This window comes from Brachyhypopomus gauderio, unplaced genomic scaffold, assembly GCF_052324685.1.
Source record: "Brachyhypopomus gauderio isolate BG-103 unplaced genomic scaffold, BGAUD_0.2 sc40, whole genome shotgun sequence".
Classification (NCBI taxonomy): Eukaryota; Metazoa; Chordata; class Actinopteri; order Gymnotiformes; family Hypopomidae; genus Brachyhypopomus; species Brachyhypopomus gauderio.
Genome location: NW_027506868.1, coordinates 1012009 through 1034515, shown reverse-complemented (window position 1 = coordinate 1034515; position 22507 = coordinate 1012009). Strand labels below are relative to the sequence as shown.

Below are 22507 nucleotides of genomic sequence, written 5' to 3'. Positions count from 1 at the left end.
CTAAATCCACCTCGACTCTGCCTCCTTCCGCTCTCATCTCCTGCCTGTCGGATCTTAGATGCTGGATGCAATCAAACTTTCTGCAGTTAAATCAAAACAAAACCGAAGTCCTGCTTGTGGGTTCAAAAACTGTTATTTCAAAATTCCCTGATTTTACTCTCAATTTTGATGGTGTGGCTGTGAAATCTTCCACAGTGGTGCGCAACCTTGGGGTTCTTTTTGATTCCTCACTCAACTTTGAACCTCACATGAGGTCTTTAGTTAAAAGTTAATTTTTCCATCTGCGGAACATTGCTCGCTTGCGTCCTGTGCTGTCAGATAAAGACGCTGAAATCCTGGTCCATGCCTTCATCTCATCTCGTTTAGATTACTGCAATGCACTCTTTCTTGGCCTCCCTAAAAAATCCATACAGTCTCTCCAATATGTTCAGAATTCAGCTGCTCGTATCCTTACACACACTAAAACATCGATATCACGCCTATTCTTCATCAGCTTCACTGGCTACCCATCCCCCTGCGTATACAGTTTAAAATCCTGCTCCTCACATATAAATCCCTTAATGGTCTGGCTTCAGATTATTTAGCGCAACTTCTACACCCCTATATCCCAAACACTTAGGTCCGCAGACACAGGTCTTCTGGTGGTTCCGCAATACAAGCTTGTTACTGCTGGTGGGCGCTCATTCTGCGTAATGGCCCCAAGACTGTGGAATGCCCTCCCACAACACCTTTGCCTCTGTTCATCCTTTTCCTCCTTCAAAACTCAGCTTAAAACTCACCTCTTCTCTCAGTATTTTCTCCCTTCCCCCTAGTCATAGTGTGATTTAATTATTTCTAATTATTTTTTCCTGATTTTTTTTTCTCTCTCTCATAGGATTTTTGTAAAGCGTCCTTGGGTACTAGAAAGGCGCTATATAAGTTTAACTTATTATTATTATTATTATTAACATCAGGGCAAGTGTGCCACTGGAATTAGTCTGCATCGATTTCCTTACTCTGGAATTGGACTCCCAGGACACTCGAAACCACTGCTCCAAACATGTTAGTAGTGATTGGTCATTTCACTAAATATGCACAAGCCTATCCAACTCATGATCAGACAGTGAAGACAGTGGCTGCAGCGCTGTGGGACAATTTTATAAGCTACTACAGCTTTCCCCATAGAATTCATAGTGAGCAGGAATCACTGTTTGCTCATTATATTTAGACAGAAACTAAGTTGTGTTAAATTGGATTTTTAAAAATCAGGTTTAGTTAGTCTAAATAGCTAGCTAAGGGACTTAATAAAGCTCTTAAAATGTAGCTAGCTAGCTACATTTAAAGAACTTTACTACTTAAATCCCATTCAACATAAATAGAAACTGTATATCACAACTGCTGTTTATGGCTAAAAACCTACAGAGTCCCTGCGTAAAATAATTGGTTCAGAAACACTTCCGTTGTGTTGTGGGCCATTTCCGTTGTGTTGTGGCAGGATTTGCAGCGTTTCTGAATTTGCAGCGCGTTTCTGAAATGTAGCGCACGCATTGGGCTTTCATGGCCACCGTATTTCAAGGGCCACCATACTAAACAGTTATGGGCTGTGTTCAAAATAGCCTACTACATACTACTGGCATACTGCTTGGGCCCCAAATCAGTATCCAATATACAGTATGCGAATAAAAATAATTTTTCCAGTAAGCGAAACATCACCGGATGACATACTGCTTCCGCAAAATATTCCAGTACGTGAACAGAGCTATCTTCGTGGTGTACTGCATCCCATCATGTAACACTATGTTCACGTGACCCTGTAGTATGCTTTGCTTTTGTCGCATACTGGAAACTGTACTGCATACTACTACGAGGACCAGTATGCAGTATCCAGTATATACTGAGTGCAGTATGCAGTATCCAGTATGTAGTAGCCTATTTCGAACACCGCCATAGAAAGCATCACTCATTTTCGTTCCGTGGTTATTTGTCTAGGTGTGAAACGATCTTAATGTGGTGGCCAATGTTGGGGGACAAACATCTGTCCAGAACATCTAGAGATACTAGCATCAATGTAAGCATATCATTACAGAAACAAGTTTTCTCAAGTGAAATGCGTCTTGGACACGTATCACTCATGTAAAACAATAATTGTGGGGAGTAAAATACAATTTATTTACAGTAAAAATAATGATGGTTGTTTGACAAGTGGCTACTACACTAATTGGGGCTACTAGGCTAGCCGTAATGACGGCTAAGTAGTTAACGTAAACTAAACAAACCTATTCGAGTGTGTGTAATGATTAAGTGGCTAACGTAAACTAACCAAACATATTTGGTGTGTTTTCAGGTGCCTTATTAAGTTTGAAGTGGTGTTCCAGTGTGTTTAACCCTGATATGTTCCAGTGTGTTTAATTTGTTTCCCACATTCGTTTAAAATCCATGGACGCAACGAAGGACGCAACATTCTTTACATGTTGCGTCCTTCGTTGCGTCCATGGATTTTAAACTCCCTGTTGCCAAGGGCTCCACTTATGGTACTCCAACCGTAGCCATGGCAACCTCGTGTGTTTACATTTGACGCCTCTCTCCGATTTCCCACTCGCGATAAACGATGTTGTGGTACGTCATACGAAAAGGGGCTGTGTCCCAAATCACCGAAACAAATGTAAGGAATAATAGCAAAATAAACACATAAAGAAAGTTTTTTTTCTATAACTCACACATAGCACCTGGATAACGGACTTACTCTTATTGTTCACGAGTTATTTTAGTTGAGTCGAGAGTAATGACGAGTTTCAAGTGAAGTCTGAAGTCTTTTTGTAGGCAACTTAAGCGCGACTCGAATCGCTCAATTGAGTGCCCATCTCTGGAAATCAGAACATTGCATTGGTCTTCTCTCTTACCAGCAGTCAGTGTAGGGATGCAGGTATAGTGAAATACAAAAATCACAGGTAGAACTATGTCGATCAAATGGAGTGCTCAGGATAATGTATAATGCAAAAGTCTCCAAAAAAAATGTGAGTTGTCATCCGGAACCTAATACTAATGTAATCACAGTAAAGATTCACATGTTACAGAGCTATACTAATGTAATCACAGTAAAGATTCTCTCACCTGTACAGGCCGACCATCCTCAGAGCCAATCATGTTCCTCCACTCCAGCAGGGAGCGCTGCAAATTCTCTAAGCCGGTCTCCCACAGCCTCACATAGCCTCCCATGTCCACAGTTACTACTCCAGCAGAGCCCAGGGGAGCAATCACCACATCAGTGTCTGACACCTTAGAGATCCACGATGTGTAGGGAGACATCGAACCGGTCCTGAGAACATGAATTTTATGAAAATGAGACACTTTCAGTGTGCACTATGCTACACTTGCTACCGGACTGAACAGGAAGTTGCACCTTGCTTGAAATAATAAATTGTACAACTTACACATTTCTCCTATGACCACTAATAAGTCCCTCTGTGGAGAATATTCACATGGCTAAACGTTTGAGTCACCAACTAGCCAACCCATAAGGTGCATCCAGAATACACATGCTCCCTTATCTTTATTCAGCATCTCCCTCAGAGAAATGTCATTTCTCTCAGCTTAACAGATGAGGGCGCTAGAGCTTTATGAGCTACAGTCAGTCCAGCATAAGCACTAATTAAAGAATGAGAATTCTTTTTCTGTTTGTAGCAATAATATGTACTGTTTGCTAATAATATGTACATAAAAAGAAGCAATCACATTCTCCTAAGTAACTGGGTGTTTACCTTAGCACTGGTATATATTTGACCTTTTTATAATTCAGATCTGTCACCTCCAGGTAGGCTGCAGTCATTGGTGGGGTGACATCTGTGATTAAAAGAAAAATTATGAGTTGCTGCAAACACTATTTTAGGTTTAATTATTAGGCCGAATTTCAGACTGGTTAACTTTTCAACGTGCACACCTTTAGGGTAAATGTCTTCCAGCGGCACCTGTGTCGGGGGCAGAGCTCGCACTAGCTGATTGGCCTGCAGCAGAGTGACACAGTTTGCCCTCTTCGCTGGTCCAGAGCGGCGGCTTGAGCTGAAAAACATGTCGGGGTCTCTGCCCTGCGTAAGTGGCGCCGCCCTCTTAAAGCTGTACACCTCATACGGCGACTGAGAAGATAAAACAAGACAAAAACCATCCGGTTCCACCCATTCTATAAATCACATGACCCCAGCACATCCCTATTCAGCTGCTTGCTGTAATCGTTCAGTTCTAGTTGTGAACATGAGGACAGTGACATGAGTTGATGGATGACTGACGTGTTGTGTCAGTTACTCACAAGGAGGTCTGGAAAACCCACGATGATGTTAGCATAGGTGGAGGGGCAGCAGACAAGACGACTGGGCGAGACAATCTTCTGTCCCAGAGCTGCACTGAGGTTCTCGCTGGGCAGCTGCTCACTGGAAACCTCTTGAGGTGTGCCAGGTTCGGTCTCTGGACCATGACACAGAAGACAGGCCGCTTGAGCAGATCATGGTCTACATTAGCTCACATGAGCATGACTGTTATTTTACTAGAGACTGAGGTGTCACCTGCTGATTGATGTTAAACAACCTGTTAAACAACCTGACCAGCCATAAATGTGGCCACTTTCATGACACTATCAGACTCTGCTTGAGATTCTACATCGCACTAAGTGCAGATAACAGTCTATCACTGACATTCGTCTTCATAACTGCTACAGTGGTTGTATTAACAGAGTGCACCGAAGTTTCTTATTAAGCCATATAAAGTGATGAGTTGCACTGTAGAGTGAGCTGGAGTCTATCTGCCGGAGACCATCTGACATGTGGCTGTTCGTCTGAAGACTTGGCTATCAAGATATTCATCTTTTGCAAACAACATTCCAGAGGGAGATAAACAACAATGAGACAATTTATTTCACCTGCTATTTCAGACCTTAAAAATAAACGGGGATTTATTTCTGGTAAATGAGGCATGAAGGCTCCGTTCATCAGATTCACAAAGTTCCTGTCTGGCTGAGAGCAGTGGCAGAGTAACAGGGCTATGAGACAGTTAGCACCCTACATGGAAACTAATGGGTGTCTGTGTGAAGTCGTTTATTAGGTGGGCAGGATGAAGATAGATGAGGTGACACGACGTGTAAACAAAGGTAAAGGACTTCAAAGTATACCTATATTTTAGGCAAATACTGACAAACAAGAAAAACATCTAATCCCAAATGCAGAGGCTGCATCTAATTATGATCAGAGTTAAAAGGACTTGAACAACTAGTCCTCATACCAGAGCCAGTAGGTGTGAAGATGGTGCACCAGAGGAGGGAAGATGGCCACTGTGGTTATTGTGCGCCTACTTGGTGTCTTTCAACTGATTTGGATTAGCGTGTTCAGTAGTTTCAGAATCTCACCTGGGTGGTTTCATGGTAGAATATGAAAACTGTTAAGACCAGGGACCATTACCATTAAAAATGAAAATGTTTGCTTCCTTTCGTTCATCATTTGTATATGGACCCCTCTGATAAAGCCTTGCTCACCCTTTGGCCAACCCTTGAAAAAAAGTCTAGCTCCGCCACTGGCTCAAACCACTACATGAAGAAATTGTTTGTGAACTTCCTGTAACGCATATGTGAAATTACAGTTTTTTCCATCAGAGCTTATCACTGCCTCAAATGATGTTTATAACAATTATTGGTTTAGTGCTGTTATAGCTGTCTTTACACATAAATCTTTATTAAATCCTTGGCCATAATTAAGACACGGCCAACAAAAGCTGGAAACTGGGTTGCTCAGATGTCTAGGACGTTCTCTGAACTTCTGACCCAATGGTGCGCAGCCTCTATCATGCACACACAGGGCCATGGTGTGAATGTGCCTGGTGGAGCTGCTCTACCTGAGCTGGTGCCAAAGCCAGTGCTGGCAGCCTCTTCACTGATGGTGTGCAGCTGACACCTGCCCGACTCCTCCGTGCCCATGTGTGTGGGCTTGGTCAACAGGAACTTCCTGTGCACAGAATAAAATGCATTTACTGCAGGGCTCAAGGATGCAGATGAGTGTAATAAGCACAAACACTGCAGTGGTTTTTAACCCAGTCCTCAGGGCCTATCAGACATTCCAGGTTTTGGTTATAATCCAGCTCCTCGCACGCCTGAATCACATTCTGGGTTGAAAAACACTCCTTCAAATCACCTTATACTTGCTGACAAAGTAGGAGCAGCCACTGTTCCCTTCTCATTGAACACAGGGGTGAGTGGACTACCTGTCAGTCTTGCTTTCAATGAGAAGCCAGTGGTCCTCGGCTACCAGAAACACAGCCTTCAGGCTGATGGGCAGAGAGATGGTGTGGACCTGGCCCTCCAGGACGTCCAGGACATCCAGCTGATTCCTGTTAGTGCGAGGCAGAACGTGCGTGACTAAAGCAGACCATTAGGGTGGTGTCATACAGGGGCCAAAGAGCAGAGTTTACCCATCGGTCTTGTAGAACAGGAGCCAGTTCTTGTGGGCAAACTCCCGGCACATTCTGTAACCTGACTGTGACGTGAATGAAGACAGTTTTAGACATTAGTTATATTAGTTATATCAATACTAATCCAGGACAACTCTGTTACTCACAGCGATGGTCTTTGCTAAACTATTACCATTGGTAAACAATTATTTCCCCTTTTACTAAAATATTTTGAAGGGCCAGTTATAAAATTCTGTGTACCGGTAATAACTGGAAGGACTGGTGGTGTTATTCACCAGGAGCTCACCGGACTGTCTTTAGTGTTCCACCAGTTGGAGCTTTTGTGGACAGGTTCATCCTCTTGAGACAGGACCAGTCTCCTCACCGCACCAGTGACCAGGTCCAGATGCAACACTGTATTGCTCTACAGAGAGGAGAGAAGGCATTTCAACCCACATCTCCCCCCTCTTTTGAAAACTGATGGAGAACGAGACCAGCAGGTTATTGGTGGTAGTACAGCTGTAGGCCCTTATTAGGTGTGATGTGGTGCATCTTGCTTTGATCTGAACAGCAAGTAGCACTAGGAGTTCACCATGTGAGGTTGCTAGCAAAAAGGTTTCATACAGACACCAGCTGCCAGAAGGTCCGAGCTACACAATTAAGATTTATGTGAATCGTTGGGTGTTGTAAACAGGCCTTATCTCCTGTGTTATTCTTACAGTCAACGAAGCCTTCGTAACATTCAACCTTTGGCAGATGAAACTCGAGATCTGGATGATGTCGCAAGTCAAGATGGAGATGCAGTGCGTACGCTGGGCTGAGTCAACCTTCAGTTGGGACACATCTGTTCAGTTTTCAGTTTACTTTTATGGGAAAGGCCAGCGAGGCAGCCCAGGCTTTGCCTGTGTGCCTGCAGGTCCTAATGGGTCCTCATGGCCTGCTTGATATACAGTGCACACGGTGCTAAGAATAGAAAGCTTGTGTCAGGCCTGGATAAATGGTGCAGTTGGCTAAGAAGAGCTGTCAAGGCTGCAGGGCCACGCTGTTCCATTCAGGCTTTGGTTTTCTTCCACTGGGAGATCCATGACCCCTGGATGACCCCCCAGATTTCCATGTTTTTGGACAAAAGTAATAAGTAGCCTTGGCTCTCTCTTTGTCGGTCTCTAACACTGCACACACTCTCTATATCACCCCCACACACATGCACACACACAGTTTTATTTTTAGAGGTTTCCTCTTCACTCAGTTCTAAAAAACAACAGCTGCTGTTGTGGATGTAACTTTATGTTTTGTTAACTGCAGCTCTGGGGCTTTATTAGAGAAGTGAAATGAGTTGAGGTGAGGTGAGGTGAGGTGATTTGAGGGGATGTGAGGTGATGTGATGTGATGTGAGGTGAGGTGAAGTGCTGTCAAGGACCTGCAACCAAGAAGAAATGTCAAATGACTGCCAGTGATATTCAAAAGGTCAAATCATGGAAAATGGTTACAAATCTAAACAGAAGCTATACAACTTCTTACAATACTCCTTACAAGACTCCAGCTGCGCTCTCAAAATGCAGGTCTCTCTTAGGTCCGAATATTAGCAACACTACAACCTAAGGCAGAACCTTCTCCTTCAGTTATGGAACAGCTCCAATCTGAGATCCAGCCACAGTTTCAATTTTAAATCTAGGTTTAAGACTCATCTATTTAATCAAGCCTTCAGTTAATGTACTACATGGAGTATACAGTATATGGAGTGTGGAGCTCAGGATCCCCCAGTCATTGAGCCTTCTGGTAATCTGTCATCCAGCCATGTCACTTAAGTTGTGACAATGATTTGTATGGAAAGCAGCGTCTCAGTGACCCTGGTGACTGTGGTCATCTCCAAGACCCTCCCTTTAGTTATGCTGCTATAGGTGAGCTTGCCAGAGCCTCATGCTAATCACTGGCACCGGTGGCAGTTTAATGTGACATTAATTAGATTTTTTAGTATCTTGGTTACATGCTTCTATAAAGACAATTCCATAAGCACCTAGGAAATGGTCCGTCTAGCCAGTATACATGTCAATGTGGTGAATGGAGGTGCTGATGGCACCATCAGACGCAGCAGTGCTGCCTCCACTCTGAGGCCTCCACCCTGAGCCTAGCATCCTCGCTCTTTAGGACCAATGCATTTGTAAAGCTGCTTTGTGACATGTTGTAAAAAGTGCGGTATAAAAAAAAATCGACTTGACTCCTTACAGGACTCTTCCCTCAAATAACCCTGAATGTTATCAGTACAACATCATATATCTTCAGTTAATATATCTCAATGCTGCAAGCCTGATGAGATTGTGCATTGGAACTTCTCACATCACATACAAGGATTAAACCATGACTATAGCACATCTATGACAATAAGTTATTTTACTCTTAGAATACACTCATAATGAAGGATACTGATCATCTGCTGGGCTCATAAAGCACAGGAGTAACATCATGTTCACATATTCCAGTATGACTGCAGGACCAGTGTGCTGGCAGTCATGGATTAGCCTGTGGAGTGTTGCAGTAGGAGGCAAACACACCTGTTCCTCGTGAAGCACCACTTGGCGGTGGAGTGGATCTCCCAGAGCAGCCACGGAGACTAAGGGCTGCCAGCTGCTGACGGTGCGAGGGAAGACGTCATATAGCTCGACACAATGCAGTGTGTCTGACCCTTCCCGCATGCTGTAGAGCCCCACTGGGTTGCATGTAGCCACGTAAATGGAATCTGCAGTGCAAACAGCCTGTCAGTAGCTCGGACATCCAGCTCTGCACAGACCAACTGGGGGTGGCCTACCATCAGCAGTGGTGACATCACAGATGATGTTGACCTCGTTCATTGGGATCTGCCAATGGGAGCGTTCCTCAGTGAACCTTGTGGCTCGAGCTTCATGTTTCTCCAGTGGAAAACCCTGCACTCGCAAAAACACAGGGCCCTGGGGGAAAACCATGCAACATTCACTTCACCAGGACAGCATTACTCCCCCAGGAGAGCACCATCTCACTAGAAGAGGGTGATACCTTGATATCTATACGGTGGGACTGGGTAGGACATAGCAGTTTCCTTCGAGCACTGGAACCCTGGACAGTGGTCCAATATCCAACCATCTTACAGTCTGGCAATGGCAGTCTGGGAGAGGAGAGAGAAGGGCTTTCATAAACATCACTCTAGGTGTGATTAAAGGCTTCATAAACATCACTCTAGGTGTGATTAAAGGCTTCATAAACATCACTCTAGGTGTGATTAAAGGCTACATTACTCTTGGTAATAAAGGAAGCTTTTTTGGCCTGCATGCGCTGCTGCGGTGACACTCGGCCCACTGGTTCCGCCCCACATGCTCCACCTGCACATCTCGTCATCTGGTACTCACCTTCTCCCAGAATGCACTGCACTGTCATACTTGAGCTAGTGCCTTTCCCACCAGTGACAAATAACATATGGCTTAAATAATGGTTCTAAACCAGATAACAAGAGATTCAATTTTCTAATTTCTAAAAAAAAACATGGACTTTAGTCTAAAGCAGCAGCCTAATCACAAACACTGACAAGCATCATATTTGCCATTAAGCAGAAAGAAAATATTTGTTTCTTCACGATATATGGCTTATTAAATAACTGGCACAGGGACCATTTGGGTTTAAAATTAAAAATAGGAAATAAGACAAACATGAGACAGAAGAAACAAATATTTTCCTTTATTCAAAATCCACATATGTGTACACTATAGAGTAAATAAATGAAATGATTCTTGATGTGAAGGAAGAGAATGCATGTTCAGTAATGTCAGTGATGAGGTAACTTGCCTTCGATAATATTCAGAGGCACAGAAAATCTCAACAATTAGCATGATGCTATTCATAGAATGATATGACATTAAACCATGGTGGAATTCAGGAAAACATACAATTGCTCATATTATTATTATTATTATTATTATTACTACTACTACATTGCCTGATTAACAACAGAATATAAACATTTCATTCCCCTGTGGGAAAGTGCAGTAGCATTTCAAGTGAGTTTCGTTTTATTTCAAGTTTCTATGTCATGTATTTCATCTGAGGACTCAGTAGGGTCACTGAAGAACTGTCCTGCAGTTACTGACATCAGCCCCAAGACACAAGCAGTTAATGGAAGGAAGGGTTCTGTTCAGGTGTGTGATCATTGGTAGTAGGAGATGTGTTCAGGTGTGTGATCAATGGCAGTAGTGGGAGACGTGTTCAGGTGTGTGATCACTGGTGGTAGTGAGAGACGTGTTCAGGTGTGTGATCACTGGTGGTAGTGGGAGACGTGTTCAGGTGTATGATCACTGGTGGTAGTGGGAGACGTGTTCAGGTGTGTGATCACTGGTGATAGTGGGAGACGTGTTCAGGTGTGTGATCACTGGTGACAGTGGGAGACGTGTTCAGGTGTGTGATCACTGGTGGTAGTGGGAGACGTGTTCAGGTGTATGATCACTGGTGGTAGTAGGAGAGGTGTTCAGGTGTGTGATCACTGGTGGTAGTGGGAGACGTGTTCAGGTGTGTGATCACTAGTAGTGGGAGACGTGTTCAGGTGTGTTAGGGAGACCAGGCTCTTACTCCTTGGCTAGGTGGACGCTGGTGGGTTTGGCTCCAATTGGAATGCCGTACTTGTGTAGAGTTGTGATCAGAACCTCTGTCATGTCCTTGTTGTACGAGTCGAAGTCAAACACGTTTCTCACCACATTAGCTAGGCCCTCTTCTGGAAATTTCTGAAAAGAAAAACATTTTTTTAAAGAAAAAAATAAAAGTTTACAAAAACGCAGACTGGCAATGAAGTGTGTCCTTTCTGAGAGTGCTCAAAGACTATGACTGTCCAAGCCGACTTCAGACATGAGATCAAGGCAGCTGTTCTGTGTGGCAAATCCAGCTGCGTAATGAAGAGGTGCTAGCAGGAGACGGAGGAAGAGGGATCGCTCCTGTCAATACCATTTCTGCCCACTTTGGTACTGATTTATGTCCTTCTCTGTTACCATGGAAACAGCTACAAGTCTCTCACACACAAACCCTTATCAGTTCTGGCCTAGAAAACAATGACCCAAATGCTTCATTACACCTAAAATAGGCCAGGGCACTACAGCGCTACAACACTACAGCGCTACAGCTCTACAGCGCTACAGCTCTACAGTGCTACAGCTCGACAGCGCTACAGCGCTACAGCTCTACAGCGCTACAGCTCTACAACAGGCATGCTGTGGTAGACGGAGGTAAAAGTGTCAGTGCCAATCTTGAAAGGTCACTGCGAGTACTCTTGATCAATCAATCAAAGCCTAATTCGTGAGACATGGCTCCAGCATGTAATCAACATGTTTTGCAGGTAATCTATATAAATGATTACTGCACCTCGGGGAAGTAAATCCATACACTTTCAATTGCCTGAGCTTAGCTGTGCAGCTTTAATCACTGAGTCTAATTGCAAGTAAACATATTTAAGTGTGTTCTGTGGGTTCAGTGATAGATGATACACTGGAAGGCATTCTTCCTAAACTGTTACGTGCAACGCAGGCAGAATTGGAGGGCTGCAGGTGATCCGCCTTCACTGGCCTTTACACCTGAAGATCAACAGGCTCCCCGAATGGACAGCAACACACTTAAAAACCTCTGTATGTTTCAAGCCAAGATCTGTTTCAATACAAAGTGTTAAGAGATGACAACAGATAAAGGCATGGGGTTTTTCCAGCACATGATTAATAGCGAAAGATATGAAAAGAACATCCAGATACCCAGCAGACGTGCTAGCTGAAAGCAGATAACAAGCTCTCCATGACCCAACATCATCCAGACATGAAACAGGTTTGGCTTCAGGCCTCCTCTCCATGACGCTGCATTTGCTGTGGTTTTTTTTTAAAATCTATTATCTAATGTCAGCTACATTATTTACTAGAAAGCTGAAGCTCTGGCACTGATATTTCTGGACAGCATTTTGATTTTATTTTTGTTCAGCTGTCATGAAAATAATAATAATAATAATAATAATGATAATAACCCTGATTTCCTTTATTTATAAAGCAGACTGGTTTGACAATGGACTCCCTTACTGTCTGGATGGAGGCAGGAGAGAAAGGAGGCAGTATACCCTGCAGACCCTGCAGACCTCCTGTGTGTCATCCCTCCCTGGAGCTCAGGGCACCTCTCACACACACCGCCCTCATACATAAAACAGTACTCCATTCATCACTGAAGGGACCCATAGCATCTGTGAACTCTGAGGGCAGGAAACCCCCAGCTGTCACAGTGGAGTTCCAAAGTTTCATTACTTTAACTCTGAGGTCTGGTGTGTTTCCTGTGCCAGAATTTAAACTCTGTGTGCTGCAGATCCATCAGCTTCATACCTGCAGATGTTTGACGATGTTCACCACCTCGCGTGTGGAGTAGGGGTAGGTGATTGTCCCTTGGTCTGCCATGGAGCGTAGCTCTCCAAATGCAGCCACCAGTTTCTGCAGAACGGCGTCAGGAACATCAGGTCCATAGCGCTTCAGCATGGCAAATTCAGCCTGAGGTTTGGGATTGTCCACCGCATGACAACTAAAGATGTCACCTGGTGCACCCAAGCGCGCACGCACACACACATGTACACACACAAGCACACACACCATTCACCCATCCACATAAAGTCAGAGATGCCAGACAAATGCTTAATCTTTCATTGCTGTATTTGAACTTAGAATATTTCTCACCTAGAGCTCCAAAGAAATTGTTTCCCAGAAATGGAAACCCTGGTCTATTAGCCAACACGATCATGCGAAAGTCTGGGTGCATGGTTATTACATCAGGCCTTTCCATTGCATCCAAAGGATCTGGAGAAAGGAAAAGAGAGAGAGAGAGAGAGAGAGAGAAAGAGAAAGAGAGAGAGAGAGAGAGAGAGAGAGAGAGAGAGAGAGAGAGGAGTCCTTAGTTGTTCCTGTTCAAAACAAAGATTTAAACAAAGCTAAAAGCCCCCATCTCCCTATCACTACCTGAAACTATCCTTCGTCCATCAGCCAGGATCATCTCACCGCTCTCCACCAGGGTCTTGAGGATGCACGTGACATTGGTGGGAGCTTTATCTGCTTCATCTATAACCAGGATGTGACCCAGCTTCACTGCGCTTACCTGCACACCAGTGCCAAAGGACAAGCAGGCTTAAAAAGAGGTTCATATTCATAGCACTAACACAAAACCATGATGACCTGGGCTTTGGTGGCTATCTTTCAGCTATTACTCTCACACAGTGAATGTCCTACATCTCACTGCAAAGCCACATCAAGCCAACAGTAATGACAGGGAGCACACAGAAACTAGGACAGTTTCAAATTGGAAGGATGTTTCTAAAAAGGCTTATGGTGTGGTTATTATAAATGTGGTGTTGAGGCAGGTCCCTAATTATATAAACCCAATTAGTTCTGAGCCTTGTTCAGTGTTTGTCACTTTTAACATTTAGATGAATTTAGGTGCTTTTCTGACTCAACCTTCATCATTTACAGCTGTTTACCTGCTGTGCCAGCAGTATTAGAGCATTACACACCATTGAAAGAAATACGGATATTATGGCCTCTTCAAAGCTGACCTAATGCCCAGAGGGCTGTATTGGGTGCTTATTGCAGGGCCAAACTCAGACCAAGATCCTTATTTTCATCTCCCTCAGCCCTGTATTGAACAAAAGCATCATTAAAGCCCATTTGAAAATGACTCCTCTAACCATGGATGACGAACGGCATGTCTGAATGCCACCATCTCACACTAACAAGCAGTGTTGTATAAAGTATTAGAGACCCATACTTGAGTAAAAGTACAAGTTCTCTATCAAAAAATTGACTTGAGAAGAAGTTGAAGTGTTCTTTAAAAACTTTACTTAAGTGGAAGTACAGAAGTATTCAGCATTTTTTGTACTTAAGTATTGCAATTTTATTCTAAAATTTATTACTCAGGTACTGAAAGTAAAAAGTACAAGTATTGTGTTTTGTATTAATTAAAGAAAGCCGTCAAAGTTTGATTATCAATTGTTTTTATATATCACTTACAAATCAAAGATGTCAAAGACCACAAATACACAAAGTGTTCTGTATGTACAAACAAGTAGCAACTTAAAAAAAACTGTGCTTCGTACACAAAAAACAGATAACCTATGTCCCGCTACGTCGTAGGTTTGATGCAGAAGTACAAGTTCGCCTTAATTTAGCTGAGAAAACGAGGTGTACTTTGGACGTAAAATCCGTCTGTCGGATTCTAAGGGTGAGCCTACTGCCCTGGGTTTATCCTCAGTAAATGCCCTTACCCTATAAAAACACTACACTATAAAAATGGGCCCATGATTAGTCAGCATGAAAAGAGACACGGCTTACTGTTACCAGCTAATGTTAAGTAAACACTGCAGCACGTCATGAACATAATTAGGTTAGTTAGATTAAAAAAAAAAGCTAAAAAAAGCTAATTATTTGGAATCATTTTGAGTATATGTGTATTTGTATGAATATGAAATTAAGCTGAAGTTGCTGGAAAATACTGAAACTTGACGTACAAGTGCATGAATTCCACCTTGTAACTTCTCACGCACAAAAATCGAGAGGTGCACGACCTTGCGATGCGACTGCGCGCGCGTGTCCAACGCGCATGGGCGGAGCCACCGCGATTGGTCTTTTTTGCCGCGCGGACCCTTGCGGCAGTCACGACGTGTCAAGTGAACCTAAATTACGAAGCTCAAGTGTTCAGTGAAGGCAGCATCAGAGTAAATGAGACGCGACCGGAGCATGCGTAGTTTTCTCATAAGCCTGATCGCTTGAGCCGGTGACAGCGCCAGCTAACATGTTTATAATTGTAACGAGTAACTTTACAGCACGTAAAAAATGTATCGGAGTAAAAGTATTAAACTGATGGAAAATATGTAGTGAAGTAAAAGTGGAACTAGGAGAAAAAAATAATACTCCAGTAAAGTACAGATACAGCATTTTAGTACTTAAGTACAGTACTGAAGTAGTTCTACTTCGTTACTAAACAACTCAAACAAGGAAGCACTTAGAGAGTGCCATATGTAGCTGGCCAGAGGACTGGTATACGCTTATAAATCTAACACTGTTTCTCTCAGAGCATCAGAGGCTAGGCCATGTCAAGTAACGATACCATCAGCCATTTTGGCTTTAATGGTTATTTGTGGTAATTAAGAGAACATTTGTTATTGTGACACCATCCACAGAAGGATGGCCTATGAGGAGGTCAGGAACACTACCCTCGTCACAGTAGACACTCTACTGTGTAGACATGTTGTCTCCAGAGGATCTAGTCTTAACAGACAATGGTGACATTATTATTAATTGTGACCTTAGGTGGAGGAGGGTACTGACCAGAGGGGAGTCTTCATACACGATAACTCCATCCCTCACAGAGGGTTGGACAGTCAACGTCTGCACGGTGGTGTCGCTGTGGCAACCAAGGGCAAAGAGTCACACAACATCTGTAATCTGGAATTCTACTTTATTGATCCAAGATTAAAAAGGAATGACACAGCCAGTTGAATTCTCTTCAGGGAGTTTACGTGTGAGGGCATGATTTTTTTTTTTTGGTCTCCATATAATTATAAAACAAAGTGACCCAAATCGTTAATGGACAGAGTGCTCTTTCATCTCTGTGGGGCTCAGATGAGACACATATCTCAGCAGACCTACTGGCAGGGAGAATCCCTAAAGTGATCGCTCTGGTCTAATATTAGCTGCAGTAGAGTTCTGTAGTAGCTAACCAGGACATAAGATAGTTGACTTTCAAATAACTTTCAAAAAGGCAATATATGCAATCACTTTAAGAAACTACATAGATAAGAGTGGCAGTTGGCATAGTGCATTCAAAATGTATCTTACAGTAGGTGGCTTGGCTAATCTGAGAAGCCATTTTGAATACATTTTTATGAGACACACATTTCAGCACTTGGTTACTGGAATAACAGCCTTCACCAGATCATCCTTCTACACTGTGTATGTAATCTGTACATTCAAGATTCTTTGAGAAGCTTGAAGCTTAAAACAAACAAGGACATGAACTGATTTATTCACCCAGTGATGAATCCTTTGACAGCACTCTAAATCCAAGTATATACATATACAAAAAGTCCATATGCCCTTTAAGAGTTCAAACTGTGTTCTGTGATGGAGGTTCAACTCAAGACCTAAATGCTAATGTGACATTTCATTCTGCAGCTCAGGAAGCTCCCATCACGTCCCTGGTTTGGTTCTGAGGCTTCATTCGCCAGGCTCTGACTCCCACATCCACGCTGCAGTACTGGTTATTAATAGCAGGACTTCAAAGGCAAAAGCACAGCTTAAGAGCTACGACTCCCTGTCCCAAAGACAGGTGTCCTAATTTATGAGGCACAAAAATAATTCACTCTCCCAGTGGAAAGAGGAACCTTCCCAGTCCAAACACTAAGCAAGAACACAAGAGAATATTCACCTCCTAATGGAAAAACATGATCAATCAAAAACAACTGTTTACTTCAGAGTGGTGGAAGTATGCTGCTTACTAATATGCTCTCTGCTCTAAACATAGAAATGTCACATGGCCAAATTATTTACTAATTACATATGAGGTAACTAGACAGAAGTCATCGCCTCTTTTGCAATAGTAGCGCATGCTGAGGAAACTCATATTACGTTGCTTCTAATATGCATAATGACGCATATTAAATCATAATAAATAAATATAGCCGCAAGCGGCAATTGGCGGGTTCACACACGAATAGGCCACTTGGCTTCAATAGGCAATAGACCCAATAGGTTCTTTAGACCCAAAAGAAGCTGTTTGATTTATTTGTGCATTTTTTCCACTCAATGTGCAAAAAAATGTTCAATTGGGGCACTAAAGGCCCAAAAGGATCAAAATAATGTGTATTGGCAAAATGATTCAAATCACAGAACTAAATCACATGCTGAGATCAGCTTTGTGTGTGTGTTTGTGTGGTATTTCATGTGAGAAATAGTTTTCAGTCCGTTCCGATGTTTGGCCACTAGATGGAGCCCAAGTACTACCATACTGATATCTCATTAATCTCAGTAATGCAATATGACATTTTGGTGAATTAAAAGGTTCATTTCTGGTCAGGCAGTGCACTTTTTGTTATAAGATGCAATTGCAATGTTATAGAACTTATTGATCTGGATCATACAAGACCAATTACTTGTCTGTATTCTGCATAACAAGATTGCAGCATGAGTTTTTATGTTTTCTTAGGTTTTTGGGTACTGTAGCGCCCCCGACAGGCCAATTTGAACCAAACTTGGCATACCTCACAAGGACTTCAGGATATAAAAGCCTTTCAAATTGGGAATTGATTGCATACATGGTTTATGAGTTATAGCAATATAGGTCATATATGGCATGGCCACAATGATATAATGGGAAAATGGACCAATCAGAAAAATAAAAATCCAACATTTTTTTACTCAGTTTTTACCTACAGAGTCTACTGATTATGCTCATAGCAATTTTTCCATAATTGGATCAAATTCCTATGACTAGTTTGTAAATAGCTATTTTCAAACAATAGATGAATGTGACAAAAGTATGCATTTTTTAATAGGACTTGTAATTGCAAAGTTGTCAGGTCTACTGCAAGGAATAAAAAGAAACAAGTTGCATGTTCCTAAGTGAAAATTTGGAGGAGTTATGCATGATTTTCACAAATAGCGCCACCTAGTGGCCAAATGTTTCAAAACTGCACAGCATGACACATAGTCCTGAGATATGCACAGTGGTGAGGTTTCATGTTGTTTGGCCAATGGTAAGTCTGTCAAATGGCCAATTAATTCAAATAAAAATTAATTGGCTCATGGCGGCCATGTTTTTTGAGTGATGATGTCATCATTGTGTGTCTTGATATCACTTGGGCCCCTGATGATGCCTGTAAAGTTTTGGCTTGATGTGACTAATGGTTTCTGAGATACAGTTTTTCCCATGTTATAGCGCCCCCTATTGGACAATCGTGGCCAGCTTTGACGTATGACCTCGTAGTCATGTGCCCTAACAACGGTTAAAATTTTATGAAGATCGGTCAAAGCGTTGCTGAGATATGGCTGTTTAAGTAAATTTGGCCACGCCTCGGAGCTATTGATTGACATGTGACAACCAGACTGTATGCAAATCTCAAAATGTTTTTAAGCAACTTTGATAATGAGATTCTCCTGAATATTTTGACACCAAGGTTGTGGTGATCCGATGAAAAACCAGGGACTAGTACAAAAAAGTAGGTTTTGCATATTATGCAAATTAGCAAAAAATCTAAGTAGGCGGAGCTTAATGGTTCTTGAGGCTTTTTTGTTTGGCTTGAGCCAAGGAATCCATCAGAAGTGGAATTTTGTTTCTAGGCCCTACGGTTTGGGAGATAAGGACCAAAACGCAAAATGGTGCGCTATAGCGCCACCATCAGGCCAATGTGGGTCCCTGTCTCTATTTCTCTCATTGCACACCTGCTGCACCTTGCTGGCAAGTTTGGTCTTTCTGGGCCTTACGGTCTAGGCTGCAGTATGCGTTTTACAGGGGGAAAAATAATAATAAATATAGCCGCAAGCGGCAATTGGCGGGTTCACACACGAATAGGCTTCTTGGCCTCAATAGGCAGAGGCCCAAAAGGTCCTTTAGACCCTAAATGTGAAAAAGAAGCTGTTTGAGTGGAAAAAATGCACAAATAAATCAATGTGCAAAAAAGTTCAATTGGGGCACTAAAGGGCTAAAAGGATCAAAATAATGTGCATTGGCAAAATAATTCAGATCACAAAACTAAATCACATGCTGAGATCAGCTTTGTGTGTGTTTGTGTGGTATTTCATGTGAGCAATAGTTTTCAGTCAGAATATGGCTACTAGATGGAGGCCAAGTACTACCATACTGATATCTCATTAATGTCAGTAATGAAATAGGATATTTTGGTGAATTAAAAGGTTCGTTTCTGGTCAGGCTGTGTACTTTATGTAAAAAAAAAGATTCAGTTGAGGCACTAAAGGCCGAAAAGGATCAAAATAATGTGTATTGGCAAAATGATTCAGATCACAGAACTAAATCACATGCTGAGATCAGCTTTGTGTGTGTTTGTGTGGTGTTTCATGTGAGCAATAGTTTTCAGTCAGTTTCGGTGTTTGGCCACTAGATGGAGCCCAAGTACCATCATACTGATATCTCATTAATATCAGTAATGCAATATGACATTTTGGTGAATTAAAAGGTTCATTTCTGGTCAGGCAGTGCACTTTTTGTTATAAGATGCAATTGCAATGTTATAGAACTTATTGATCTGGATCATACAAGACCAATTACTTGTCTGTATTCTGCATAACAAGATTGCAGCATGAGTTTTTATGTTTTTTTAGGTTTTTGGGTAGTGTAGCGCCCCCGACAGGCCAATTTGAACCAAACTTGGCATACCTCACAAGGACTTCAGGATATAAAAGCCTTTCAAATTGGGAGTTGATTGCATACATGGTTTATGAGTTATAGCAATATAGGTCATATATGGCATGGCCACAATGATATAATGGGAAAATGGACCAATCAGATAAATAAAAATCCATTATTTTTTTGATCAGTTTTTACCTACAGAGTCTACTGATTATGCTCATATCAATTTTTCCATAATTGGATCAAATTCCTATGACTAGTTTGTAAATAGCTATTTTCAAACTATAGATGAATGTGACAAAAGTATGCATTTTTTTATAGGACTTGTAATTGCAAAGTTGTCAGGTCTACTGCAAGGAATAAAAAGAAACAAGTTGCATGTTCCTAAGTGAAAATTTGGAGGAGTTATGCATGATTTTCACAAATAGCGCCACCTTGTGGCCAAATGTTTTAAAACTGCACAGCATGACACATAGTCCTGAGATAAGCACAGTGGTAAGGTTTCATGTTGTTTGGCCAATGGTAAGTCTGTCAAATGGCCAATTAATTCAAATAAAAATTAATTGGCTCATGGCGGCCATGTTTTTTGAGTGATGATGTCATCATTGTGTGTCTTGATATCACTTGGGCCCCTGATGATGCCTGTAAAGTTTTGGCTTGATGTGACTAATGGTTTCTGAGATACAGTTTTTCCCATGTTATAGCGCCCCCTATTGGACAATCGTGGCCAGCTTTGACGTATGGCCTCGGAGTCATGTGCCCTAACAACGGTTAAAATTTTATGAAGATCCGTCAAAGCGTTGCTGAGATATGGCTGTTTAAGTAAATTTGACCACGCCTTGGAGCTATTGATTGACATGTGACAACCAGACTGTATGCAAATCTCAAAATGTTTTTAAGCAACTTTGATAATGAGATTCTCCTGAATATTTTGACACCAAGGTTGTGGTGATCCGATAAAAAACCAGGGACTAGTATAAAAAAGTAGGTTTTGCATATTATGCAAATTAGCAAAAAATCTAAGTAGGCGGAGCTTAATGGTTCTTGAGGCTTTTTTGTTTGGCTTGAGCCAAGGAATCCATCAGAAGTGGAATTTTGTTTCTAGGCCCTACGGTTTGGGAGATATGGACCAAAACACAAAATGGTGCGCTATAGCGCCACCATCAGGCCAATGTGGGTCTCTGTGCTTTAGCACGGTCTCGCAAAGAGACTACACCATCCTGCCAAGTTTGGTCTCCCTGGGCCTTACGGTCTAGGCTGCAGTATGCGTTTTATCAGTAGAAAAATAATAATAAATATAGCCGCAAGCGGCAATTGGCGGGTTCACACACGAATAGGCCACTTGGCTTCAATAGGCAATAGACCCAATAGGTCCTTTAGACCCAAAAGAAGCTGTTTGAGTGGAAAAAATGCACAAATAAATCAATGTGCAAAAAAATTTTCAATTGGGGCACTAAAGGCCCAAAAGGATCAAAATAATGTGTATTGGCAAAATGATTCAAATCACAGAACTAAATCACATGCTGAGATCAGCTTTGTGTGTGTGTTTGTGTGGTATTTCATGTGAGAAATAGTTTTCAGTCCGTTCCGATGTTTGGCCACTAGATGGAGCCCAAGTACTACCATACTGATATCTCATTAATCTCAGTAATGCAATATGACATTTTGGTGAATTAAAAGGTTCATTTCTGGTCAGGCAGTGCACTTTTTGTTATAAGTTGCAATTGCAATGTTATAGAACTTATTGATCTGGATCATACAAGACCAATTACTTGTCTGTATTCTGCATAACAAGATTGCAGCATGAGTTTTTATGTTTTCTTAGGTTTTTGGGTACTGTAGCGCCCCCGACAGGCCAATTTGAACCAAACTTGGCATACCTCACAAGGACTTCAGGATATAAAAGCCTTTCAAATTGGGAGTTGATTGCATACATGGTTTATGAGTTATAGCAATATAGGTCATATATGGCATGGCCACAATGATATAATGCAAAAATGGACCAATCAGAAAAATAAAAATCCAACATTTTTTTAATTACTCTTTACCTACAGAGTCTACTGATTATGCTCATAGCAATTTTCCCATAATTGGATCAAATTCCTATGACTAGTTTGTAAATAGCTATTTTCAAACAATTGATGAATGTGACAAAAGTATGCATTTTTTAATAGGACTTGTAATTGCAAAGTTGTCAGGTCTACTGCAAGGAATAAAAAGAAACAAGTTGCATGTTCCTAAGTGAAAATTTGGAGGAGTTATGCATGATTTTCACAAATAGCGCCACCTAGTGGCCAAATGTTTCAAAACTGCACAGCATGACACATAGTCCTGAGATAAGCACAGTGGTAAGGTTTCATGTTGTTTGGCCAATGGTAAGTCTGTCAAATGGCCAATTAATTCAAATAAAAATTAATTGGCTCATGGCGGCCATGTTTTTTGAGTGATGATGTCATCATTGTGTGTCTTGATATCACTTGGGCCCCTGATGATGCCTGTAAAGTTTTGGCTTGATGTGACTAATGGTTTCTGAGATACAGTTTTTCCCATGTTATAGCGCCCCCTATTGGACAATCGTGGCCAGCTTTGACCTATGGCCTCGGAGTCATGTGCCCTAACAACGGTTAAAATTTTATGAAGATCCGTCAAAGCGTTGCTGAGATATGGCTGTTTAAGTAAATTTGACCACGCCTTGGAGCTATTGATTGACATGTGACAACCAGAC

At 42.0% G+C, this 22507-nt stretch overlaps 1 protein-coding gene across 4 annotated transcripts in view; it reads right to left on the bottom strand.

The window, feature by feature from the left end:
- Positions 1-22507, bottom strand: part of vwa8 (von Willebrand factor A domain containing 8) — a 104126-nt gene that overhangs the window by 45744 nt on the left and 35875 nt on the right. For 3 of the 4 annotated variants that reach the window (XM_076985530.1, XM_076985533.1, XM_076985532.1), the window contains 16 exons: positions 15747-15822; positions 13386-13521; positions 13107-13226; positions 12762-12967; positions 10990-11141; positions 9430-9538; positions 9206-9344; positions 8952-9136; positions 6710-6826; positions 6424-6488; positions 6217-6342; positions 5851-5960; positions 4280-4434; positions 3917-4109; positions 3738-3819; positions 3091-3295 (listed from right to left, as the gene is read on the bottom strand). In XM_076985530.1, the coding sequence (XP_076841645.1) occupies positions 3091-3295; positions 3738-3819; positions 3917-4109; positions 4280-4434; positions 5851-5960; positions 6217-6342; positions 6424-6488; positions 6710-6826; positions 8952-9136; positions 9206-9344; positions 9430-9538; positions 10990-11141; positions 12762-12967; positions 13107-13226; positions 13386-13521; positions 15747-15822 (2176 nt within the window). The remainder of the gene's footprint in view (positions 1-3090; positions 3296-3737; positions 3820-3916; positions 4110-4279; positions 4435-5850; positions 5961-6216; positions 6343-6423; positions 6489-6709; positions 6827-8951; positions 9137-9205; positions 9345-9429; positions 9539-10989; positions 11142-12761; positions 12968-13106; positions 13227-13385; positions 13522-15746; positions 15823-22507) is intronic. The other variant, XM_076985531.1, reaches the window with a different exon arrangement.